The sequence below is a fragment of the Hypomesus transpacificus genome, chromosome 6 (genome assembly GCF_021917145.1).
Source record: "Hypomesus transpacificus isolate Combined female chromosome 6, fHypTra1, whole genome shotgun sequence".
Taxonomy (NCBI): Eukaryota; Metazoa; Chordata; class Actinopteri; order Osmeriformes; family Osmeridae; genus Hypomesus; species Hypomesus transpacificus.
The window spans coordinates 10,576,177-10,602,701 of NC_061065.1; the positions used below are offsets into that span (position 1 = coordinate 10,576,177).

Below are 26,525 nucleotides of genomic sequence, written 5' to 3' on the forward strand. Positions count from 1 at the left end.
CAGGTCTCTCTCTCACACACACATACACACACACACACATTCAAACAGAGGTATCATTTACGATGGCTCACTTCTCGGGTCTCTCGCTGTCACGAATCCCTCCTCATGAGGCCAACAGCAATTAGTGCGGATCAGAGGCAGGCCTAACTATGTGTGTCCTCCCCCATCAGCCTCTATCTCCAGCCCCCCTCCAGCCTCCATCCCCTGCCTTTCTCTCCAGACTCTCTGTCCAGACTTCATCCCCTGCCTCAATCTGCAGGAGCTATCCATGGGCTACACCCCATACGGGTGTGGGTGAGGAGATGGGAGGAAGGATTACATTACAATAACAGATACTTAGTCTCACACATACACACAAACACACTTAAATGTACGCACACACACACAATCTTCAGCTCATGCTCTCTCACTATCTACTGGGTAGAATTACACACCAATCAAACAGTAAACACGATAGTAATTAAAGCTCAGTCTCCAAAAACATCTCCTCTTTTACCATGATACTTCACACACACATTTGCACACACACAAACACACATGTAAGCACACTTATCCGTCAACATAAACACACAGACATCCACGTAACCACACACATCCATGCAAACACACAGGCACATTCATCCATGTAAACACACACATCCATAGAGACACCCACCCACACAAACACTCACATCCATGCAACCAGACACACACTCGTCCGACGTACAGAACCTGAGTCATCCATGTCCTTGGGTTGGTGAGCGATACTCAAAGGAGCTCTGGGACTGCTGGGTTAATTGCCTCCTGCATGACAGTAAAGCCAGGCTGACATATACTGAGCTCACTGACATGGAACCTCTGAACCAGGAGAAAGACAGGCAGAGGAAATGAGGATAACATGGAGATGGGGATGAAATGAAGAAGGGACAGACATAGAAGAAGGGAGATAGAGAAAATGAGACAGAGAATAGAAGGAGGGAAGAAAAAACTGCACATGGAAATTATATTTTAACAGGCAACTAAAGTAAGAAGGTAACAGAGATGGAGAAACCCTCTGAGAGAGAGCGCAAAGAGGCAGGAGGTTCCCTAAATTGTGTTGACCCCCCTGGGACCTCTGGTGACCTTTGAGTTGTCCTGACCCCTACCCTTGTAGTTGGTCAACAAGAGAATCGTGTTACAGGTGTCGCAGCAGTGAGTCTACAGGAGAAAAGAACATGTAATACATTTAAAACAGATGAGCCTGGGAACAGGAAGGAGAGTGGGTCTGCACCAGCCTTTATTTACATGCGCACCATTTCTTATACAAACTAGATTACAATTCAAAATGGAATACACAGGAAAAAATACCCACTAACAACTAGAAGCCAGATTACTACAGGGTCAGACGTCAGGGGTCAAAGTGTGACATGGGGAAAAAAGGTTGGGGGGGGGGGGGGTAGGGTTGGCTTACAAAGATGGCAGGGCTGAAGTGAGGATCTCTGAACATGGGAACATGGGGGGAGGGAGCGTCTCCTGACTAAGTAAGCAAGTGGTACATCTCCTGTTTGACTTAGCTTTTCTTCTGCTCATGGTGTACTGTGTGTGTGTGTGTGTCTGGGATGTGCCACCCATAAAGCACCCGAAGCACCACCCAGCCCTAGCACAGACACACATGCTGTAAAGGTTGTAGAAGGTTCTAGAAATGTTGTTGGTTACAGATGCCAGAGGTATGGTCACGAAGGTTATTTTCGGAGAATAACGCTCTTAGATCTTTGTAGAACTTGCCTACTGTGTGCAGAGTGAGTGGAGGCCTTTCTGTGTCGGCCATGGAAGTTAGGAACACCAAGTTGACCTTTGCATCAGCGACAGTATATTCACAGTAGACACACTAGTAACTGATACACACACATACACTGTAGGCTATCTGGAAGGTTGGTGTGTGCCTGTGTGGTTGTGTAATGTAATGTGCGCTATGTTCAATCTTATATTAAAGTGTTTACACTGTTATGTGTTTGTGTCTGCTTGTGTTTCCCAAAGCACTGGGCACCATAGGCCTAGATAGGCAAGGGCAAGGATGCTGTTTGGGACGGGGCACAGGCAGGGGTGGGTAGGAGGATCAGGTGTCAAGGGTCATGCACTAAACCTCAAGTAGCATTGCTACAGTGGATGATCATACCGAGCCATGCACACACTCCATCAGCTCAGCTTTGAGGGGGAACACACACATCTGTACATTATTTTACACAACAGAGCAGCCCTCCGTGTAGCTACCCTGGACACAGAGGGCTGCCAGAGATGCTACATAAATGGTGACTGGCTGTCATTTTTCTGTTTTCCTTTTCGCCTCTGTCATTTTACCCCCCCTCCCTTCCCCTCCCTTCCCCTCCCCGACCCCTCACCCTAACCCAGTCCCCCCCCTCCCCCCAAGTCATGGTGGCTTACTTTCTAGTTCTTCATCTCTACCTTCCAAGGAATCACAGAAACCAAAGGGTCAAGTACTACCTCAGTATAGTAGGACATCGAGGGAGTATATATATATATATATATATATGAATATATATATATATACATGCATTTCATACAGTTCATGATGCGTACAGTCATGCGCACAGAGGCTGCATTACATGGGGTTTAACCAAGGATAACATATCCTTGTGACACAAAAATGAAACAGGAAACAATAAACTTCATGGTTGCACACACACATACACTTACATACACACTTAAACACACACTTATGAGATACAGGGGCTTGAAAAATCCCCAAGCGTGCCTGTAAGGTGTGTGTGATGGGGTGTGAAATGTGACCAAGGTGAGGAGAAAGACTTATAAGACCAAACCAACAGAACCCAGTGAGAAAGCTGGTCTTCAACCTGATTAGCTCTTTTGATTTAACCCCTCTTCCAGGAGGCAGTCTAAGTTCACAGGTTTGAAGTTCACAAAACAAGCATTTAATTGTATTTTCTTCCGCCAACAAATGTTTTTAGACACCATGGAGATGGAACCTGGTGTTCAAATGATGGTCTGTCTCCTCCTATCCCCTGAGTGATGGACATATGCATAATAACAAGACCCACCTGCTCACCACAAAAACACAGCAGAGTTCAACACACATCCCTGCTCTTTATTCTAGCTATGTGTCTGCATAACTGTGTGTGTGCGTGTGTACATGTGTGTAAGTGTGTTTTCATGTGTTTTTGTGTTGTGTTTTTGGCTGCCAGCATCTCCTACTGTACGTACATGTTTCAAGTAATTTGGCAATTATACACAGATAGCTTATAGTTTTTAGTTCAAGAGGAAAGAGTGGCCGCCAGAAGGGGGAGGGTCTAAAAGTACAACCTCCCCCCTCCATCTATAGACTCCGCCCCCTGCCATGCTACGCTGCAGTCCCAGGTTCTGCAGTCCTGCAGGTAAAAACGCAGGTCTTGTTCTCCATGGCCTGGACTCAACACTGTCAACATAGCACCCGTTATGGCGTGGAAATGTTTGCTACGCTAGCACGTAGCTTTTATATTTTGGCTACATAGTATGCTGTGTCAAACAAACTAGGCGGTACCCCGCCAATAGCTAGGAAAGCCTAAGCCCCTCCTACTGAACCCCTCCAATAGCTAGGAAAGCCTAAGCCCCTCCTACTGAACCCCTCCAATAGCTAGGAAAGCCTAAGCCCCTCCTACTGAACCCCTCCAATAGCTAGGAAAGCCTAAGCCCCTCCTACTGAACCCCTCCCCTCCTTCATGACCGTGCTGCGCCAAAGAGGTCAATGGCTACATCCTGCTATCTGTTTCTCTTTTTTCTCTTTTTTTTTGTTTACAGTTAGATACACACAAAAGATAACAATCTCTCTCTATATAGTATTCGATAGGATACTAGGATAATTGTATCATTAATATGTGGTTATCAATATATGGTAAGTTGTTTAAAATTGAACTAATCAAACTATTTAAAAATTAATAACCAAACGATTAAAGAGCTGAAGTGCATTGTGTTGTGAGATCCACTCCCTAAGGGCTTTGGAGTCTTGTCATTTGGGGCGAGGTGAGTGTGTGTGTGTGTGGTTTGTATGTTTGAGTGCAGATAGTTTCCCTCACTCTTCGTCTTCATCATCATTTCATCAATACTTTGAACAAATAGACATGTATGCTGCCGAGGAAACAGTGATGCTAAACAGGAAGTCCAAAAACAAAAATAGAACATTTCAAATCACTGAGTGAAAACAAAGGGAAGATTTTAAACATAACACACCCCAGAGAACCACTGTTATTCGATTTACACCACATCACTTTTTTTTTAACTTTTATCTTTTTTCTTCGACAGGAACAAGTGCACTGTACACTACAACCAACCATGATAGCCATGAGTCTTTTCACCCTACCCGGAACCCATGCATCCAGTAAGCAGTCTATTTCTGAAATCCATGGACATTTGTCTTGTGGTAGTTATTGTTTTTGTCTCAAAGGAAGATTGCATAATTCTGAGATGAGTTTCTTGCGATGGTTTCACATCCTGCTTGCTAGTTTGTTTATCGTGTTGTTTTGCTGGAGCCGAGGAAGCCCAAGGTGAGGCGACACATGGCGTGAGTGTTTGTCTGGGACAGGGCCCACGGGCCGTCAGAGAAGGGAGTGAGGAGTAGTGTTCTCATTTGTAAACAGGCAGGGTCGTATTCCTCTATGTTGTGCTAATGGCAGGTTTGGCAGATAGGACGTTTGGTGTCTGATGTTCTCTTTGCTACAGTTTGGATACCTGGACAAGATGGGAGAGATAACAAGAAAACCAAAGGATGTCAGGGGGTTTATGAGGGAAATCAACACATGGACTTACTGAACATGAATAGACAAAGAAAATTGACACATCTGCAAACAAACAAAGCACACACACCCATACACAGAGACCACACGCACAACACACACACAAAGCTCACGCACGCACGCGCACACGCACACGCACACACACAACCCACACATACCTGCTCTGCCCGCTCCAGTGTGTGAACCTCAGCCAGGGACCCAGCTCTGCGAGCCGTGCTTGGTGCTGCCGAAGCTGTTCATGTTGATGAGAGAGTCAAAGTTAAAGTCCAGCCCGTCGGCTTCCATCAGCTCGTTCTTGATGATGGAGTCCATGTCACACTCCAGGCTCCCATTGAACATGTCCAGGTCCAGGTCCGTGGGGAAGCGATCCTGGCCCAGGCAGATGCCCCCGCCCCCTGTGCCGTTCAGGAAGAGGGAGGAGTCTATCATCATGGTGGAGGACGAGCCGTTCCCCCCCAGTGGAGAGTGGAGAAGTTGCTGCTTGCTGTTGGCCTGACTGCTGGCCTCGTTGTTCAGCACCCCGTTCAGTGACCTTCTGGGCCCCTGGTTGTGGTTGATCTGGTTCAGGAGCCCGCCCTGGCCACCCACTGCGCTGCCAAACGACATCATGGGGTCACTGCGCAGCATCAGGCCTCGCCGAGAATTCTGGGAGATGACGGCGGCGGAGCTGGCCTGTGACATGAGCGGGTCCGACTGGGTCATCATGACGTCGCTGTGGACGTGTCCGTCCGCGTTGAGCAGGTCTTGCAGGGTCTGGCTGCCAAAGCGGGAGATGGAGGAGAAGGACGTCTGCTTGTTCTCCTGGATGGTCTGCATGGGGGCGGGCCGGAGCGCCGAGCCTGCCGCGTGCGGCCCGAAGATGGAGTTGGTGTAGCCGCCGTTGGCGCCGTTGGCGGGGGAGGTGGAGGAGGCGGGGGAGGCAGGCGAGGGCGGACCCATGGAGGAGGGCTTGCCGCTGAACACGAAGCCTGCGGAGCCTCGCTGGACGCCGGCCGCAGGGGGCGGAGCCACCAGGGTGATGTTGTCCAGCAGCTCCCCCATCAGGTCGTCGGTCAGCCCGTCGTTCAGGTTCATGGTGCCTGCCAGGTCCGCCAGCCTGGGCAGCTCGGCGGGCAGGGCCTTGCCGTTGGGCGTGGCGCCGGCGTTGCCAGGCGACAGAGCACCGACGGCGTTGCCGGGGCTGGAGTAGAGCATGGGTGAGAGTGGCGGCTCGTCGTCGGGCACCTCGTCCAGCTCCTGGTTAGCGATGATGGGGGACAGGCGCCCGCTCACTGTGCTGGCGTTGGAGTTGGTGCGTGAGCGGAAGTCGGTCCAGGCATCCAGCTCCTCGCTGCTGCGCGACGTGGGGCTGCCGGGCCACTTGGAGAGGCCCGAGGGGCTGTCCCCGCCCCCCTCGCCGGCCGCCGCTGCCGCCGCCTGCAGAGCAGCCTTCTTCTTGGCTGCCCGGCCGCGGGCAGACTTGGTGTACTTGTTGCTGTTGTCCATGGAGACAGCGCGGCGGCGAGGGGCCTTCCCTCCCTTCCCCCCCTCCGGGTTGATCATCCACCAGGAACTCTTCCCTGTTCCCTCATTCTGGACCCGGATGAAACGACTGTGGAGGGATAGGTTGTGGCGGATGGAGTTCTGCAAGGTGGAAGGAAGGAAGGAAGGAAGGGAGAGGAGAGAGATTTCGTTAGAGTCCAGTTACAAATAAAAGTCATGCATTTACATTTTACATTTAGCAGACGCTCTTATCCAGAGCGACTGACACTAAGTACAGGGACATTCCTCCAAGGCAAGTAGGGTGAAGTTCCTTGCCCAAGGCACAACGTCATTTGCGCGGCCAAGAATCGAACCGGCAACCTTCTGATTAATAGCCCGATTCCCTAACCGCTCAGCCACCTGACCCCCAAATGACATGCATGTCATTATAATTTATCCGTTCTATTTCTTTTCAGGTGTGGATTTAGCATTCACTGACTGGCTGTCTTCCAGCCCAGCAGCATTGATTGGAAAGGCAGCTACTGGGCTGTTAGTCTGAAGCAGACAGACTGCAAGACACACAGCAACAGCTAGCATGGATATTGCTACTGTTCCGTGTGCGGCTGGTGTTGCTCTGTCTGTGTGGGTCTGCTGCAGGCTCCATTATTAATCACACACACAAAGAGACCCCAGTCTAGGGGTAGTGTAATGAGCAAGCTCTTGAAGTGTGTGTCAGATGTGTCAGCGGTGGGAATGTGTGGGTGTCTGTATGTGTGTGGGTGTCTGTATGTGTGTGGGTGTCTGTATGTGTGTGGGTGTCTGTATGTGTGTGTGTGTGTGTTGGTATGGGTGTGTGAGACGTCACAGGTGTGCATTGATCAGTGAGAAGCTCCTTTCATGTTGTTACAGGGAGAATCTCTGCAGCGAGACCACAGGCTCGCTCCACACACCAGCAGGCACACACACCTCACTCCTCATGACCACATGCACTAGTTTATAAAGCAGATATGTGAAGTCTTCACTTCCTAGTGATGTCACTGTGATGTCACTGTTTGTTTATCTAGTTTATATGTATTGATGTACAAACCATCTGTGGACCATTTGTGGAAGTAGTGATGACACAAGGGAGACTGAGAAGGAGGGCGGGAACGAGGGGGGAAGGTAGGAAGAGAGAGAGGGATGAAGGAGGTGGATATGAGGGAAGGGAGCGAGGCCAGAGGGACAGAGGAAGGTATGCACTGTAAGGTACGCTGTTTGTGAGTGTGATAGTCAACAGAGACTTGATTTAACGTCTCGGTTTAACACTGTGGATGCCCACTCTGTCTCCCTTCCCTCACAGGCTGACCCTGAACTGGAGGACCACACATAAGAGGTCCTGTATTCCAGGACTGGGTAACGTGGTTCTGATGGGGGGCCAGACCTGGACATGGGGATAGAGAGGACCCTGCAGTGGTTACGCTGAGAAAGTCTTTCATAACAACACGACCACATGATCTGAACTCCCCCACTAGTGAACCACAAACATCTACACATCTGGACACACACAGCCATCTGGTGGCTTGAGCTAACATACTATGGCCCATTTATGAAAGGATAACGATAAAAACACAACACACCCACACAGAGACATTCTCAAATGTCAGCACAGAGAGAGAGAGAGAGAGAGAGAGAGAGAGAGAGAGAGAGGGAGGGAGAGAGAGAGAGGGACAGATAAAGAAAGTATTCACATTTTAATGGGTTATCCTCTCACACATAAAGGGACAAGGAGAGACTGTCTTCCATAGTAGTTTGTCCCTTCTGTTAGCAGGTTTCAGACACAGTATGTGTGTTATGTGTTGTGTGTGTGTCCCACACTGTGTGTTGGTTCTTCATACAGATATGAAAATACACTTTTGCAGTCCAAAACAGTGTTTACATGGGCAGCCGCAAAGAATACAGTTCGACACCATATTTCTGTATTGGCCATATCCACCCATATCTGTCTTCTTGTTTTCTCCTTTCTCCCTCGCTCTTCCCCTCCTTCTGGTGCTGTTGCCGTTCTGTTGTTTCTCAAACACATGGCTCAGAATGGCCCCACAGGGGCACAGCATATAACACAGCCTGGCCTCCAAGGAAAACAAGCTTCTTCCTCCTCGCTTCCTTCCTTTCTTTCTTTCTTTTTCTTTCTTTCATTCTTTCATTCTTTCATTCTTTCTTTCCATCTCTCTTCTTCTCCCTCTGTCCTGCTGCCCCTTCGCTCTGTCTGCCTGTCTTTCTCCCCCACAACAGACCTCAGTTCAAGTCCATGAGCAGCCAACAGCTATTTAGAGGTTTTGTGGGAATCCAGATCTTGTTATTCCAGACGACCTCTCGCTCAGGTCCAGGGTGAGAGTGCACTGAGAGAAGTGACTCTGTTACTACTCTGATGTTACCATGGGATTACTCTGTTACTACTCTGGTGTTACCATGGGATTACTCTGTTACTACTCTGGTGTTACCATGGTATTACTCTGTTAAGGCCCTTCTCTCTGTCTCTTGCTTGACTGAATTGTAATCTTGAAAATGTCTGTGCATGAAAAACGTAAATGTAAATAACAGTGTGTACACGTGTGTTCCAATAGATGTGTGTGTTTACTGTACACCAAGTTTAGTATGTGTGTGTGAATGCGTGTGTACATGGGTGTGTAGTTGCGTGTGTTGGAGGTAAGATGACTACAGAGACCAATGTTTATTTGGAGCAAGTCTCTCCTGAGAGCTGACGTAAGGCTGTTTTATTAGACGCCTTTTTGACAAACAGCACGAGAAAGCACACACACGCTAGCACGCGCACACACACATACACACACATACACACTAGCACACACAAATGCACACAGACGCTAAGCACTTCCAGCTGCTATGGCCATGTAAATAAAGGAAAAAGTCAATAAAGTTTTGTGAAAAAAATTCTAAAAAAAGGGATGTAGAGAAAAGGGGGATGGAGAGTGGGACAGAGAGAGAGAGAGAGAGAGAGAGAGAGAGAGAGAGAGAGAGAGAGAGAGAGAGAGAGAGGGAGAGGGAGAGAGAGAAGGTAACATTGAATCTCAAAGTTTCTGTTGTTAACATTTAGCTGCCAATCCCTGACACTACATAAATCCTCCCTCCCTTCTTCCCCCTCACTGCCAACAGGGGGACTTGTTTAATGCTTCCTCTTCTCCTCTCCCACTTTTTTCCAAGACGCAGCTCATCTCCTTCATCAGGAAGGACTATACGGCTGAGGAGCTAGAGTGTGTGTGTTACTGTATGTATGTATGTGTGTGTGTGTGTGTGTGTGTGAGAGAGACAGATTGAGAGAGTGTTTGTGGGTGTGTGTGTTTACATCTACTACACATGCTCCTATGGGTTATTCCTAAAGCCCATTAAGAAAACTGTCTCACTGAGACAGTGGCTGTGATTCATGAATAGCCCTGTGAAGCCTACAGCTCGAACATACTCACACACACTCACCAGGGAAAACCACATGGTTATTCCTGTGCTTCTCGCCTGCTCCAAAGCTAATGTGTAATTGACAGATTCTTGCACTTTTTTCTCTTTTTTCTTCTCTGTTTTTCCCTCCATCACTGGAGGCCTCTCCACCTCACTGTGTGAGCATGAAACCTCCCCTTGCCTTTTTACCTTGCTCTCTTAAATGAACACACCAGCTGTGTGTGTGTGTGTGTGTGTGTGTGTGTGTGTGTGTGTGTGTGTGTGTGTGTGGGGGGGGGGGGGGGGGGGGGTGCATGTGTGTGTGTCTGTGTGCGTGCGTGTGTGTACGTGGATTCACCAGCTGCAGCCAGAGCTTTTGAGCACAGAGGCCTTTTTGTCCGTCAGCAACATGTGGGAACAATTCATCACTGTCAGCAACCACGCTAGGAATCTCTCTTTCTCTCTCTCTCTCTCTCTCTCCCTCTCTCTCTCTCTCTCTCTCTCTCTCACACTCTCTCTTTTACTCTCTTGTACTCCTTCTCACCACTATATTTGAGGTGGTTGTTTGTATAATTTGTGAGTTTACCTTGAATTTCAAGCTTTTGATTCCAAAGATTGCGTTCTACTGCAGACACATCCTAACTAACTACCACTACCCCTTCACACCAGAAGACAAACCACGAAACCACTAACCCTGCACCAACACCGGAGACACCCTAAGCCTACACAACAGAAGCTAACTAACCCCTACACAACACAAGCTAACTAACCCCTACATGACACAAGCTAACTAACCCCTACACAACACAAACTAACCAACCCCTACACAACACAAGCTAACTAACCCCTACACAACACAAGCTAACTAACCCCTACACAACACAAGCTAACTAACACCAACACAACACAAGCTAACTAACCCCTACACAACACAAGCTAACTAACACCAACACAACCCAAGCTAACTAACCCCTACACAACACAAGCTAACTAACACCAACACAACACAAGCTAACTAACCACTACACAAGACAAGCTAACTAACCCCTACACAACACAAGCTAACTAACCCCTATACAACACAAGCTAACTAACCCCTACACAACACAAGCTAACTACGACTACAACCAGCTTTGTATTGCAGGAGCAGGGTGGTACTAACATGGCCCTGGACCTGATACTGTTCTCATTTAAGCGCACACATTTGCACACTCACAGACATACACAGACACACAAACAGACACAGACACACACAGACACACACAGACAGACAGACAGACAGACAGACACACACACACACAGACACACACAGACACACACACAGACAGACAGACACACAGACACACACAGACAGACAGACAAACACACATACACAGACAGACACCCTGCAAGTTGGGTACCCCCATGTGTTGGGGGATATCTCAGGGCCAGAAGGTGACAGTATCAGCAGGGATGAAGGAAGGGAGAAAGGGGTCAAAGGTCAGAGTCCAACAAAGCTCTTAACCACAGCTCCTCCCTCTATACAGCTATGCCACCGCTCATTGGTTGCCTCCAGTGACATGAGTTTCACACTTCTTGTGTACTTATCATGGCAATGTCACTCAATAGTGTGTGTGTGTGTTCGTGTGTGGTCAAACCCAGTACCTGACGCTATGTAAACCCAGGCTAATCTGAGTCGAAAGTCAACAGTGTCCAGAGTGGTCAAACAATGCTTATGTAACTATGTAGTCATGGTGAAGCTTCGCTTCATCAGTCCTGCCTCCCACATCTGGGGACTCCCTACACAGACCAGATTAGAGAGATTCACTGAGCAACAGGTAAAGATTTGTGTGTGTGCATGTCTGTGTGTGTGTGTGTGTGTGTGTGTGCAAATAAATCTCTTCGATAGAGTCAGGGATAGAGAGTAGGGCAAAATACAGAAATAATGGGGAGAGAGAAAGAGAGGAAGAAAGAGAAGAGATGCAGATAGATCAAAAGAGGACATGGAGAGAGAGAGAATGGACGAACTCATTTTTGACTTGCATGAGGTGATTTAAAAATATTCTGTAGGGTAGTAGTTGATACAGAGCAGGGAGGAGAGCACAGTTAGAACATAGTTATTTATACTGTAACCCTTCCCACTCACGCACACAGACACACACACACACACACACACAGGCGTGTCAACACATTGTAATGGAAATGTTGGTCATATGCATAGATGTATGTGTATGAAATCTATAATCTTCTATGTTCATTGGTAAGAGACAGGAAGGGAAGATAATTAAGTTGAGTTCAAAGGAATGTGAGGTGCTGATGGCTCTGTGGGCAGCTTGCCCTGGGGGATGGGTGAAGCATTTTATATGGCCTTCTGTCCTCTGGTTACTGTAAGGGGTCAATGAGACAGTTGCTCTGAACTTTGGCTAGAAGGACTGTGTCCTGTTTCATTGTTTGTGTTAATTAAAAGTATTGTTTGAAGATGGTCACACAAAGGACAGTTGACCATTTGACTGGTCAACCCCTGTGGCTTTATTATCTACTGCTCTGGAGAGAGCTGTGACATCAAAGAACTTCGGGACACATAGGAGATGTATTGTTTCAAACTGTCACCAAGTTGAGTTGGCCAATCACAGAGTTTGTTTCATTGATTGATTGACCATATAGAATGCCATTTGATCTTAAGTTTATATAAGGCAGTGCATGTGTGCTGGCTGATCATCACTCTTGCGAACGATTTGTGGCTATCACACCCTTCGCCAAGACGGATCACAAAGTACTTTGTTTAAATCATATGTAATTGTATAGTCTAATAAATTGTATTAAAACCATATCCCTTGACTATTCAGATCGACACAGTGCCACTCGAATTCTTCCTTTACACTTGGTGCCGGAACTCGGAATCCTCGTCTGCTCAGCGTTTAACAGACTTCTCCCTCTGATGGCGATTTGATCAATCCGGCTGGAACAGCTGCCTTAACCTCCAAAATTTTTCGGAGACAGCGGGGCCGATTCTAGGGGAGTTTTACTGGTTACGCTGTTGCTGACGCGGGGTCTTAAAGAAACAGGTGAGATATTCTTTTTGGTCACTGTGTGATATTGAATTGTCTAAATATGGTTATAGGCTATTGTCAATAATTCGGTTAAAAGTTAGTAATTGGGCAGTGGTCTGAGGAACAGTGTCCTGTACGTGTGAGTCGTACGAATTAATGAGGTACGGTTGTTGAACCTATCTTTTACGTGAGAGTCGTAAAAAACAAATCTGCAGAGTGTGTCGACGGACATACATAGAGGTCGTGTGTTTGACGAAACAACACAGAGGGAGAAAAAATTCACATGTGATATCGTGTTATGTGTTTCTTGGAGACCCTAAGGATTAGAATATGTTGGATTGGTGATAGTTTGAGAAGTTGTATTGGCAATTGTGGTCATAACAGTTCTTATTTATTACTAAGGCGCTACATGATGTCTAAGTCCAGAAGAGAAGTGGAAAAGTATACTTGTGAGAACCGGTAACCAGCTGAGTTAAAAATAAAAAAAAAAGATAAAGAAAAGAAGTTAGGAAGTAGGTATAGGCCTATGAAGTTTGTAAACGCGCGTGTTCATTTTTGTTTTACTTGCAAGTTATGTTTTTTGAGGTTAAAAGAAGTATGGGTAGTAATTAATGGTGTCAACGTAAAAGCTATATCTACAAATTACAAAAATCAAAATTTTAAATTATTTTTATTTTGGTTTGAACGTTTGTAATTTACGATTGTAGGCTATTCGGTAAGGGTATATGTTCATTGACAAGTTGTGAAATCGGAAATTGAGAGTAAAAAAAAAAAAAAAGAAAGGAAGGAAGGGGGTAATTGTGTCTTTATGTTCCTTCGTTGGTTATTGTTGGTTCAATGTGTTCAAATACGGATTGTAATTCGAAAATGAATAGGGCTAAAGATTGGTCTGGAGGCAGAATTAACCTGTCCAAACATCGATTACATGAAGCAAAAGTATGGTAACGATAGTTTATTGCAAATGCAAATATGGATTGATATATGTGGATTTCGGAGTGTGGGTTCATTTTGTTGTGAAATTATGAAAAGCTTGTGCAGAGAGAAATTGTTCCACGATTTGGAAAATAATAGATGTAGCTTGGTTGGATGGCTTTTCAGAATTGGATGGAGGCAGGTAGAGTCAAAGAGAAATGGATATTAGAACAGATAGTGTGGGGAAATTTTCATCTATTTCCACACAGATTCACGATTCAAATTGTATGGCTGTTCCGCAGACACACTTTGCGGTGGGTATTCATCTGTAGCCCGTAGTGGTTAGCGGGTGGATGCGCAGGCGCATTAGGTCTTGCTGGCTAAGCGAGAAGAAACTGAGGTCAGACGTTTGTCTTACGACTGAAGTGTTTTCTGACAGACTGTTGTCTAAGATAAGTCAAGAAAGCAGGATCCTGGAATTTGTTTATAGATTTGCTTTGGATTCCCGCAAATATTGCGGCTTGTGCTTTGACTTGCACTATTGCACTATTGCCTATTATTCAAAAGAAGGAGAAGTTAAAGTCCCCTCCGGTACAAAAGGGTTTGAGTCCCTGAACGAGTTTAAGAATGTTATAGGCTTGGGTGGCAATGCTTCTGTCTCGAGGGACAGCACTGAGTTACGATTCATCAAAGTGAATGCAGAACATGTTTAAATGTGGTTGGAAAACATGTAGGAAAGTCGAAGACACAAAGTTAGGCCAACACGATTGGATAGGAATGGTCAATCTATGTTGAGCACAAAATGTGTGGTTTGATTGGGTGTATTGAGCATTATGGACGTGAATGTACGGAGATGTGTCATCACTGTTGAAAGTTTTCTGGAAATTGGGGGCAAACTCGCAAATTCGTGACCGGAAGTCGAGGTCCGAACTGGTGACGAAGGCTACTATGTTGACACACGTACACAGATGAAACACTTGGGAGAGACTTTGTTATATTCTCTTCAGATTCTTATGGATGTTTATCGGTTATGACATCGTTGGTAGAGGAGTGACGATTGACTTGTTATATTGTTTTACAACTGTGTGTTAACCGATATTTGATGTTAGATTTTACATCTGTCTGATTTGTTTTGAGGATGGAGACATCTGTGTTTTTGAAAATGCTAATGCTAATTCTTTGGTTGAATTCTCCATTTGAAAAGAGGCGCATGCGCTTGAGTCTAGCGGCTCATTCTGCGTGCAGTGGCCCACAACATCATGAGTGATAAAAAAATAAAAAAAGAGAAAACAAAAAATACACTCATCTGAAAGAAAATTTGACGTTGAAAATAGAAATGTATTGGTTTGAAACACATGTGTGTTTCTGTTTCTTTGTCAAAGTTAAGAAAATATTGTGAGTTGGCATACTTTTGATTTGGAAATCATGTACAGACCGAGTTTATCTTATGAGCTTGATTCGATATTGGATTAGTAGGCTATGGCGCTGCTAAATTTCGGTTCTTGGGTCAGATAATTGGTAAAGGCCAGTTTTGGCAACGAAAGCGATATTCATTCGAAGAATTACAATCCAAGGTTATTGAAACGTTTAGAGTTTTTATGTGTTCAAACGGAAATTTCAGTTTATGTTGTTAAAGGAATATTTTTTTTTGTTTTGTTTAGGCCTACGTATTGAATTTATCTGGAAATGTTGCTTCGGTTTTGTGTTGTGTGAATGAGGTTACTGTAATATCTACGTTTGATTGTAACATGTGCGTACTAGATATCCATTGACATGGAAGCAATTGATGTTTTTTATTTTCATTTGTGTGGGAAGTTCACAGATGTGATGGTTGTTTAAAGAAATATGTAAAGGGTTATGAAGACGTGATTAGAAAGGTTGATATGATTTTAGTTCCGTTTTAGGCCAGCCTGTTGAACGAAGTCTGTTACAAATTGTTAGGATAGCTTTGGGATCTGAGAGGAAAAGATCAAAGCTGTGACTTTGTTAGCTAGCTAATGGCTAACAACGAAAACGTGGAGAAAGTGCATTTTGCTGTCCTGAGACCGAGGAGAGTCCAGGAAGTTGAATTTGCAACTGTGGTAGCGACATTTGTAGCTAACAAATTTACAGACAGATTCAACAGCGATGGCGGCGGGTACAGGCTAGTAAAGGAATTACAGCTTGAAATTTGAGATCCAGTATGGGAAGCGTATGACGCATGCGCAGATGTAAATTTGAGAAATTGACAAAGACGCAAATTTAGAGTATTGGATGTAATTTGGTTTTGAAATGAGAAAGAGAAGATTATTACAATGTACTTTTATTTGAGTTTGATTGTAATGTGGTTTTAAGTTTTATTTGGGTGTTTTATCAGAGCCTGTCACAAGGTTTGGGATGAACAGTTAGGCTGTGATGAGGATGTTTTATTGTGGTATTGATGCATGAAGAGGGTTATTATAACTTTTGGGTTTGAATTGATTTGGGAAGACTCATTATGTCTGATAAATTGTGGTTTTGATGGTTTGTGCTAATTAGCCTGTTTTGGACTGCAGCCAAGGCAAGTTATGAAGCTCTACCTATCTAACCTATATAGAAATATACAGGGGGTATACGTTTGGCTAAGATTTATGTTTCATTTTGGAATCATGCAGATTAAATTCTGATTTGGGGTAGTGGATGGTTTTCCTAATGTCTTGGACAAAGAGAGATTTGATTTGGTGAATTTAAATACAGAAAAATAGAAGAGAATCTCAAATATAAAGGTAGTAATTTGAAAGGTTCCTAAAGTGTTTTTAAGAAAAGATAATAAGAGATTAAAAATTGAGGTTATTCTTAATTTGGTTGTTTTCTAAAATAGTTTGATTCTCTAAAGATTGGTTCAAAAGTTGGTTGCTTCAGTGTAAGCTTGTCAATTCATAAAAGGGAAAAGAGTTAAACACATTAGCTGATGGTTAAATACATCATTGGTGTTACATATGGATTTGGGAAAGGTATGGAAACAGGGAGTTTCTTATTTTCACCTGTAGAACAACTTGCTGTATGCAAATGTGGGATTCACTCTAACAATGATGATTATTTCACAGAGAAATGCTAGTGCTGAAACTAGCTGGAGCAGTTTCTATACTACCTGCAAGCAATGATGAACTAACTAGAATATGTTTTTGATGTTGACATATGTTTACAGGAAGTGCTGAGATGGTGTTGCCATGTTCTGATAAGCTTAACTTAACAAATTTGGGTCTACAGGAGTCTTTCGAGAAATTGTTGTGTGACTTTGTTAGAATATTTGTCACAGATTCTTTAAGGGAAGCGCAGGCTTCTTAGAGAGGAAGAGATGACGTTTAGTAATTTATGACTGACTGATGACTGACTGATCCAAACAGAAAGTGACTATGGGGGTTTTATGACTTTAGTGTCAGAAGTTTGGCTCTGTGGTAAGATTGTGGGGGTTTGATGAAATACTGCTAAGTTGAAAATGTTTGACTGTATTTAACCCAGAGTGAGAATTGTGTTTTGTTTGAGTATATTTAACAAGAATTACAGAATGCAGCAGACGGATGGAGAAAGGAATGGTGGAATGGAGATTTGGACTAATCCACAAGAAAATGCATTTTGGAAAAAGGAAGGATATGAGAATGAAATGGAGGTTGTATGGTCTGCATTACACATTTATCTTGAGATTTTGCTCAGTTAACACATGGAAAGATCATGCCTCTACAGTTTGTGTGATATATTAATTTTAACAGACATGGGGATTTGTAATGAATGCATATTCATTTTGTTAGACTCATATGTGGAACAAGTAATATGGGAAAGGGAATTTAACACGTTAAGCTTCACGTTTAAGGTTAGAGAAACTATTTGATTATTGATAGGAGTTTTTTAGAGTTACATTTTGGAGAAGTGATACTGTTTCATGATTGTTGATGATTGATAGAAGAAGTTGTTGGAAGAAGTTTTAGACATTTCAGGCAGATTTGGGCTCAGTGGTCAAGCTTTTGGTAATTTAGATTATTCTTCAATTAGATTTTTCTTTTCTTTGAGGATATATAATGATAATGGGTCACACTTGGTTAAGGAAGTTATTTTTGGAGTTGATAGGAGTCAACATTGTGTCAATTACTTCAGTTGAATGAGAAAATGGGATCTTGAAGATGAAGTCGGACGACAAGAAGTCAGTTAACTTTTTAACTGACCTTTGTGAGTGTGCTTGTTTATCACTGTGCAACCCTTTGTAGTGTACTTTGTGTGAGATTCACAGGCAGGTGGAGGTTATTCTTCTTCCGGTGACTGGACCGCTGCATGATTTGATACCAGGGGACTGGATCGTGGTGAAGGACCTGAAACGCAAGTCCTGGTACCATACCAGATTCTCCTGACGACTAATTCGGCGGTTAGGGTCGAGGGGAGAGCAACGTGGATACACGCTAACCATGGCGAGCGTGCGCCTTGCCTGGAGACGGAAGGAGAGGATGCGCGTTCTGCGTAGTACCAAGAAAATTTCCGAGCTGTACGCAAAGTGCAGTGTCGTTGAAAGTTGCTGCGAGCAATTTGATCGTCGTTTGCAATTGGTTCGACTAGACTACACTGCCTGAAAGAAGATTGCCTATAGCCAACTGAAGATGGAAGAAGAGATCAATGTGAATGATAGTATGAAATCAGATTTACAGAAGAAGATATTAATGTGTTTGCTTCTGATGTTCTAAATATAAGGGTATGTTTAGATTGATGGTAATACATTTGCTTTGTGTATGTTTGTATTCGGTATGGATGTTTTTTACTGAGTTGCATTGCATACTTATTTTGATGTTTATTTTTATTTTTCTCAATGCACTGTTTGAATTATGGTGTTGTTTAAAAAAAAAAAGAATGGAAATGTAATGGAAATGTTGGTCATATGCATAGATGTATGTGTATGAAATCTATAATCTTCTATGTTCATTGGTAAGAGACAGGAAGGGAAGATAATTAAGTTGAGTTCAAAGGAATGTGAGGTGCTGATGGCTCTGTGGGCAGCTTGCCCTGGGGGATGGGTGAAGCATTTTATATGGCCTTCTGTCCTCTGGTTACTGTAAGGGGTCAATGAGACAGTTGCTCTGAACTTTGGCTAGAAGGACTGTGTCCTGTTTCATTGTTTGTGTTAATTAAAAGTATTGTTTGAAGATGGTCACACAAAGGACAGTTGACCATTTGACTGGTCAACCCCTGTGGCTTTATTATCTACTGCTCTGGAGAGAGCTGTGACATCAAAGAACTTCGGGACACATAGGAGATGTATTGTTTCAAACTGTCACCAAGTTGAGTTGGCCAATCACAGAGTTTGTTTCATTGATTGATTGACCATATAGAATGCCATTTGATCTTAAGTTTATATAAGGCAGTGCATGTGTGCTGGCTGATCATCACTCTTGCGAACGATTTGTGGCTATCACACCCTTCGCCAAGACGGATCACAAAGTACTTTGTTTAAATCATATGTAATTGTATAGTCTAATAAATTGTATTAAAACCATATCCCTTGACTATTCAGATCGACACAGTGCCACTCGAATTCTTCCTTTACAACATTCACACACACGTATAACACACACAATTCCAGCTGCCCTGAGTGCTGGAAAGAAGAGAGAACATTCCATTCTGTTCAATCAAATCTGCTCTTTCCGGACAGGATTGGCCTCTCTGTTTATATGTGTGTGTGTGAGGGTATGTGTGTGTGTGTACGTGTGTGGGTGCGTAAGTGGCTGTGCGTCCACTGAATGGAGTCTGGAGGTCAGAATAAGGAAGGTTCCAGAACTCCATTCCTTCCTCTATTATCTCTCCTTTTCACAATGTTTCTGTCTCTGGCTACCATTAATGTCACATAGTAGATGCCAGTTACAGTACAGACACAACTACACACTCACACGCAAACACACACAGGTAGGCCTCATTTTCATTAGGTTCTGACCCCTTGAAGTTAAAGACAGCTTGCTTCTGTCATTCAATAAAGAGGCCCAGCTACCACACACACACACTGGCACGTGCAATCAATACATTTCGGGAGCCACCTGTTGTGTAACAGCCACATGTTAAAAGAGCTGCTTGTTTACTTTTCCGTCTCCTCCAATCCAGATGGGGGTGTTGGCCGACCCAGCCCACGTGGTAGAACCAATCACAGAAAGAGACATGGTCTCTTGTGTTGTCATAGTGACCCGTAAGTGGGTCACTGTGTTTTCAAGAGGGCATTCACCTCGATTTTGACAAGGGGCTTCAACGAAAACAGACATGTACACACACACACACACATTACATGTATGTGGCGACTGATAAAGCATTCATAACATAAACAAACATGGACAGACACACACACACACACACACACACACTGCGCATACACACACGTAGACACACCATGCACCTGACTTAGCTTAGCTTCACTGAATAGCATCTTTCTTTGTATAATGGTATTGGTCATGGTAGGGCTGCATTCGCCAATATGTGTTTCAGAAGTGTGTGTATTCCAGTGTGAAAGGGATGTGTTCTCCAGTTTAGCGCGGTTCAGTTAGGGGCAGGACAGGACGGCCCCGCTGTGCTCTATCAATACAGCTCCAGCACAGAACGTCCTGAAGTCTCCTGCCCGAGTACTCCTGCCAAGAACACACACACGCCCAGATCACCGCAACAGAGGGAGAGAGATAGAGGGGTTTGCTAGAAAGAGGGAGCGAGACAGGCATGGAACAAAACGTTAGGATCCAAAGAAAGTCAAGCAAAGATGTCTCTCTGTGAACCTGTCTCTCTCTGAACCTGTCTCTCTCTCTCTCTCTCTCTTTTTCTCTCGCAGAGAATCTCACTCACCCCGCTGATCCTTAGAGAGAAATGCAGTACCTAGTGAAACTACAATTCCCATTCTCTTTTAATTCAATACCAGAAACAAATTACTGTTTGTTGTCCACTGCTTGGGAATTGTAGTCTAATATCTAGGTGAAGGTGAGAGTTGTTGATGAGTTTGTGTGTGCGCACGTGTGAGTGTGTGTGACAAGTGTGTGTTGCATGGCCCTGCTGAGGCCCCACACCATGTCCTTTTGAAGAACCTTCTCTGTTTCCACATCCTGTCTAAAAATAATGCTTGCTCCCGGTGACAGTCACGTGAGGGTGTGGTGTCAGAGTGTGGGTGCATGGATCACACACAGTAAACACACACACACACAGCAGAGAGAGAGAACACAGACTCACACACATACACACACGCTATTATCTGGAGCCCCAAGTGGTACTACGCAGGCATACTAAGGTAAACACAGTGGATACTGTTGGAATACTGGAGTTATACTGAACAACTACACACAAATACACACCAACACACATACGTACAGACTCAAATAGACAGAGGTACACATGAAGGGGCCTTATCCACATGGATACATGATTAATGAGACCAGAACAGAGAGAGAGAGTGTGTGTGTGTGTGTGTGTGTGTGTGTAAGCATGTGTGTGCATGTACGCGTGAGCTCTGGGGATTTAAAGAGCCATGATGCCTACATGATAAATGACAGTCCCATTCAATGGGGGAGGGGGGCAGTGAGGTGGGGGGAGGGCCGTGAGGTGGGGGGGGGGTTGGGCAGAGGAGTTCTAGGTTTACTGTTCAGGACAAAGAGAGGGACAATGATGGAAGAAGATGGATAGGTGGAAGAAGGAGAGAGGTGGGGAGCTGAGGGAAAGAGGCAGGCTGTAGAGGGAGGAAGGGAGGGGGCTGTGTAGGTCAGAAAAGTATGTATGCAAGGAGAGAGGAAGGGAAAGGGAGGGAGGTAGGAAAGGAGGGACTGAGGAAAGCACATAGGAGTGTATATGTTTTACGCCTGGGCAAGGGGTTGGCTGAGGTTCACTACCCCAGTAAACATGTGGGGGTGTGTTTCTTTTTGTGTGTGGGGGGGGGGGGGAATTCCTCTATTTCCCAACTGTTTCCCGAAAATGACCTCTCCATGCCTCCCTTTCACTCAACCCAACTCAACCCACCCCACCTCCTAACCCTTCCCCCTTCTTCCTACAAATGTCCACCTAGATTTAGCTCTCCTACAAGTGCTGAAACACATACACACTCACGTACACACCCCACCCACCCACACACACACACACACATACATACCAGACATTGGAGAAGGAGGAAGGACGGTGTTCAGTTTGATGATGAAATCTAACAATGGGGTGGGGGGGGGTTGGTGGAATGGAGGTATTATAGGGTGTAGTGTAGTGTGTAGTGTAGTGTGTGTATTTGAAGTGTGTGGATGTGTGTGTGTGTGCGTGCTTTGGGGCTCCTATGCTGTACTGTAGCCCTGCCCACATCTGGGAGTAATTAGAGATGGGGCCCTGGTGAATTTTACTTTGGACTGGATATATGTAAAAACAAGGCTCAATAACACACACTGCAACTTTACAAGCAAATACACCATAGACCACACCCCAATCATATACTACACCATACAAACCCTTTCATACAGTACACAAATACACTCTCACTCCACAAAAAACACACACACACTGACACACATACAGACACACTGGTGCTTTTGCTCTTAAAAAATAGTACAAACACATTGCAAAACAATCAAACACAAAGCACAGCTACTTAGTAACCCCAAAATAAGAACAACAAGAGAAGACTTTTATAACCATATCTAAACATTAACCTTTCCCTCCATCACACCAACCTGGGGAACAGTTAAAGCAGATGGGGTCACACAAATAGGTCTCTGTGTGTTTTTGGTGTGTATGTTTAGTGTGTGTGTGTGTGTTTGGTGTGTGTGCATTTGGAGAGGAACAGGTCTGGATGTCCATGTTTCAGTGTACCACAAACATGCCTGACCTGACTTAAACTGATTCAACTGTGTGTATGTGTGTGTGTGTGTGTGTGTGTGTGTGGGGGGGGGGGGGGTTGTGTGTGCATCCATCCTTTGTGCGTGTGTGTGTCTGGCTCCCTCTCTGCTGAGCTCGGCACTTCCAGGCTGTCAGCTCTCTTCCTCCCACTCCACAGCTGAGTTATACACATGGGAGGGGGGACTTACTTATCAGCGACAGAAACACACACACACACACCATGTGGCTGGCATTGTGTGTTAGTGTGTCGCTGTGTTTCAACACTGGGGGAGACTCCAACCTTTGCTGAGTTAACATTGTGTGCATACACAAACACACACAAACACAAGGTGGCTGGTATTGTGTGTTTGTGTGTAGCTGTGTTTTAACATTGGGTGAGACCTTTGCTGAGTTAACATTGTGTGCGCAAGCGCGCGTGCACAACACACAGACTCTTGCCTGTCGGTCGGGTCACATGACTTCCTGGTTTCATGTGACAAGAGTATTCTCAATCCCTAACATTCTCACTTTTCTTCTCCCTCTGTGTTGTTGAATCTGTCTTGATCACTGTTCACCTCTGTCCCCTATGTTCTCCCCAGTCTCCCCTGTGACAGCAGTGTCTGCTAGCTCTGCGGAGCAGAGAAGCTTGCTTCCCTGTCCCGCATGACCACACTCAGGCCATTACCTGGGTGTTATTCACATATATCATGTTCATGTGTGTGTGTATGTGCACGTACAGTTTGTGGGAGTGTTTAAGGTTTATGAATCCCAGCCACCTGCGGCCAGACAAGGTGAAGTGTCCCTGGCGTCACACGCAGCTCTGCTGAGATGGCTCCTCTCTCTCCACACGTCTCTCCATCTCTCCATCTCCATCCTGCTCTCACTGCCATCAATCCATATCAATCTGAATGTTATGATGTCTGTTTATCGGTTGATTTAACGAGTGTGGTGTGGAAATATGTGTGTGCGTGTGTTTGTGTGCGTATGTGCTCTATGCAGTGCTGACAGGAGCACTCTAAACATAGAAAATAATCCAGACGTCACATGATAGGTGGACGTGTGTTGTGACACACACGCACACACTACTTTGTCCCTCTCTTTATCCATGGAAGACTATCTCATTTTATAGAGGGTGTGAAGTGATAAAGTAATGATAGGTTTTGTCATGGAGTTTGTAATGGAATTATATTAAGGAACAAGTGAACTGGATTGGCCTTCAATTCCAGCGTTTATCCTGATCCCAGGCATGGTGAATCAAAATGCTGCCCTGCTGGTTGTGTGAGGGTGCATGTCTCCACACACCCGGTGTGGTGTGGGGGTCATTGAGGACATGAGAGGCCCTCTCCTCCTCCTCCTCCCTTCTCCTCCATCCCTTTCTTTGTCCCTGCTCTGTCAGGCGATCACAGCTTAGTAGTAACACTGCCTCATACATGACAAAACACACATGTGGACACACATACACACACACGCACACGCACACACACCTACCTACACAAAGGCTCAAGGGCATCGGGTAAATACATGCATATTTCCATTGAAGGTTTCACATCTACCCACCCCCTCCCCCCATACACACAGACACACACATACAGGTGGACAGTGGCCTTCATTGATTTGCTGAGGTGGAGTTCTTTCCCCTACACACAGCAGTCTACATTTATATTAGTTTGCTATTAATAGAGCCTATGGTGCTGAGAAAGAGAGAGAGAGAGAGAGAGAGAGAGAGAGAGAGAGAGAGAGAGAGAGAGAGAGAGAGAGAGAGAGAGAGAGAGTATCTGTGTGAATCTGTGTATTTATCTGTTTGAGTTTCAAGTTTATAACCATTTGTAACAAATACAGGGACAGGTACATTTGAATTATTTGGTCCAGATTGATTGGTTAATCCTTGGCGGCCTTTCTAAACATGTAATACATAATCTAAACCTGTATTTATAATAATTCTTAATTTATATCACCTATTATATCATGAGACAAAATACAGTATGCTGTATAGTATGAATAAGAAATTTAATAAAAATAATAATCCTGAATAATTCACATAACAACTGAGTGTGTGTGCTTGAGAGAGAGAGAGAGAGAGAGAGAGAGAGAGAGAGAGAGAGAGAGAGAGAGAGAGAGAGAGAGAGAGAGGGTGTATGTCAATCTGTATTTATCTATGTGTGTGTGTGTGATGTGAGACAAAGAGCTCACAACTGACACGGTGACATCATTCATCTTCCAATGACCTCATCCCGATTAGACAATTATCATATTAAAACTACAGCCTGTGAGAATGATTGTGAGAGAGAGAGGCAGGGACAGAGAAACAGAGCGAACGAAGGAAAAGTAGATGTTCCCAGCTAAACTGAGTTAGGGGAAGGCTAGTTGTTTGTTTCCTAATCCCTTTAATCTAGAATCTAATGAATAAGGCTCCCCTCTTCTCTCTCTCTCTCTCTCTCTCTCTCTCTCTCTCTCTCTCTCTCTCTCTCTCTCTCTCTCTCTCTCTCTTCTCTCTGCCTTCATTTCTTTCTTTTTTTTCCTTACTGTCCTTTCCCTCTATATCTCTAAACTTTTTTTCTCTGACCCTCCCCCCCTTCCCTCCCTTCCCTGTTCTCTCCCTCTCTCTCTCTCTCTCTCTCTCTCTCTCTCTCTCTCTCTCTCTCTCTCTCTCTCTCTCGTTCTGAAAAGCTCTTTTCTAAGTCAGATCTCACAAAAGATCTGTGGGGGCACCAACTGGCATGATGCCAATTCCTCTGCCCTCCCTCAGTCTCTGAAGAAAGAGCTAAAGAGTGAGAGAGTGAAAGAAAGACAGAGTGTGTGTGCGTGTGTGTGTGTGTGTGTGTGTGTGTGTGTGTGTGTGTGTGTGTCTGTGTGTGCGTGTGTGTAAAGAGAGAAGGGTGGGGGCAAGAGTAAGCAGTAGAGCTCAGTGTGGAGATATAAAGAAAAGAAAGTGCTGACAAGCTTTTCAGTTGAGCAGTCTACAGACCACTCCCAGACAACCAGAAAAACCAGCATGACAAGTAACTCTCTAACACAGACACACCAACGCACACACACATTCTGATCAAAGGTTCTGTCGCAAAACGGTTGCGACAACGGTTGGAGGTCTTTAAAAACACACTCGTTTGCATGTCCTGAGGAGAGTGAGGGATTCACTTCTGGTAAAGCACACAACCAGTGTCAGAGCTTTCAAATCTCACATCCTCATACTGATTGTCCCCATCAGCAGAACTGTGACCATTCAGCACTCTTTCTCTCTCACACACACACACACACACACACACATGGCAAGAAGCTCTGAACAGTGCACGTGTAGTTAGACACCCACCAGCAGGGATGGCTGCAGGAAAGAGGAAGTGGTCACATGTTCAGGTCACTAAGAGTCACATGACATCACTAAGAATTTCAAGGCTACTTTGTAAGATGTATGAGTTCCAAGGTGTATCAGAGAGCTGTTTGTGATTCCATGAAGTATGTTGCAGGGCTTGATCCGTGTGTTTGCTCAGCTGTCTGTGTGTGAGTTTCAAGCTGTGTACTTTACATTGCATGAGTGTGTAAGTGTAGTTGTGTGTGTGTGTGTGTGTATGCATTGCCTGTAAATGACAACATCACTAACACCTCTTAACATCCTCCACATCACACCTCATCATCACACAGAACAGAAGTAGGAGGGAGAGGCCATGACAACAAACCCAGGGCAAGCTTCTGGTTGTCCCCTGCTTTTCTACTGTAGTGTTCATGTTAGGGAGTCAGATGGCTGAGCGGTGAGGGAGTTGGGCTAGTAATCAGAAGGTTGCCGGATCGATTCCCCGCCGTGCCACATGATGTTGTGTCCTTGGGCAAGGCACTTCACCCTACTTGCCTCGGGGGGAATGTCCCTGTACTTACTGTAAGTCGCTCTGGATAAGAGCGTCTGCTAAATGACTAAATGTAAATGTAAATGTAATGTAAATGTTAGTTGTTAGTTGTCCCTCCGTGCCCTGCAGTCAGATGGCTTGTCTGGATCTCTCTTCTGCTCTGTACTAAGTAGGTCACTGGCTGGCTGGGTGGACTGGGTAAAGGCAGGATAAAGTCAGCGTGTGTATGAAGTTGTGTAGTTTGTGTATTGTGTGTATGTATGTCTACCAGCCTGCTGAATAATACAACG

At 44.9% G+C, this 26,525-nt stretch overlaps 1 protein-coding gene across 1 annotated transcript in view; it reads right to left on the minus strand.

Annotated features, from left to right (window-relative positions):
* Positions 1-1,233: 1,233 nt before the first annotated feature.
* Positions 1,234-26,525, minus strand: part of foxo3b (forkhead box O3b) — a 40,491-nt gene continuing 15,199 nt past the window's right edge. The window contains exons 3-4 of the mRNA XM_047021227.1: positions 4,922-6,386; positions 1,234-4,698 (exon numbers count right to left, since the gene is read on the minus strand). Of these exons, the coding sequence (XP_046877183.1) occupies positions 4,950-6,386 (1,437 nt within the window). The 3' untranslated portion in view covers positions 1,234-4,698; positions 4,922-4,949. The remainder of the gene's footprint in view (positions 4,699-4,921; positions 6,387-26,525) is intronic.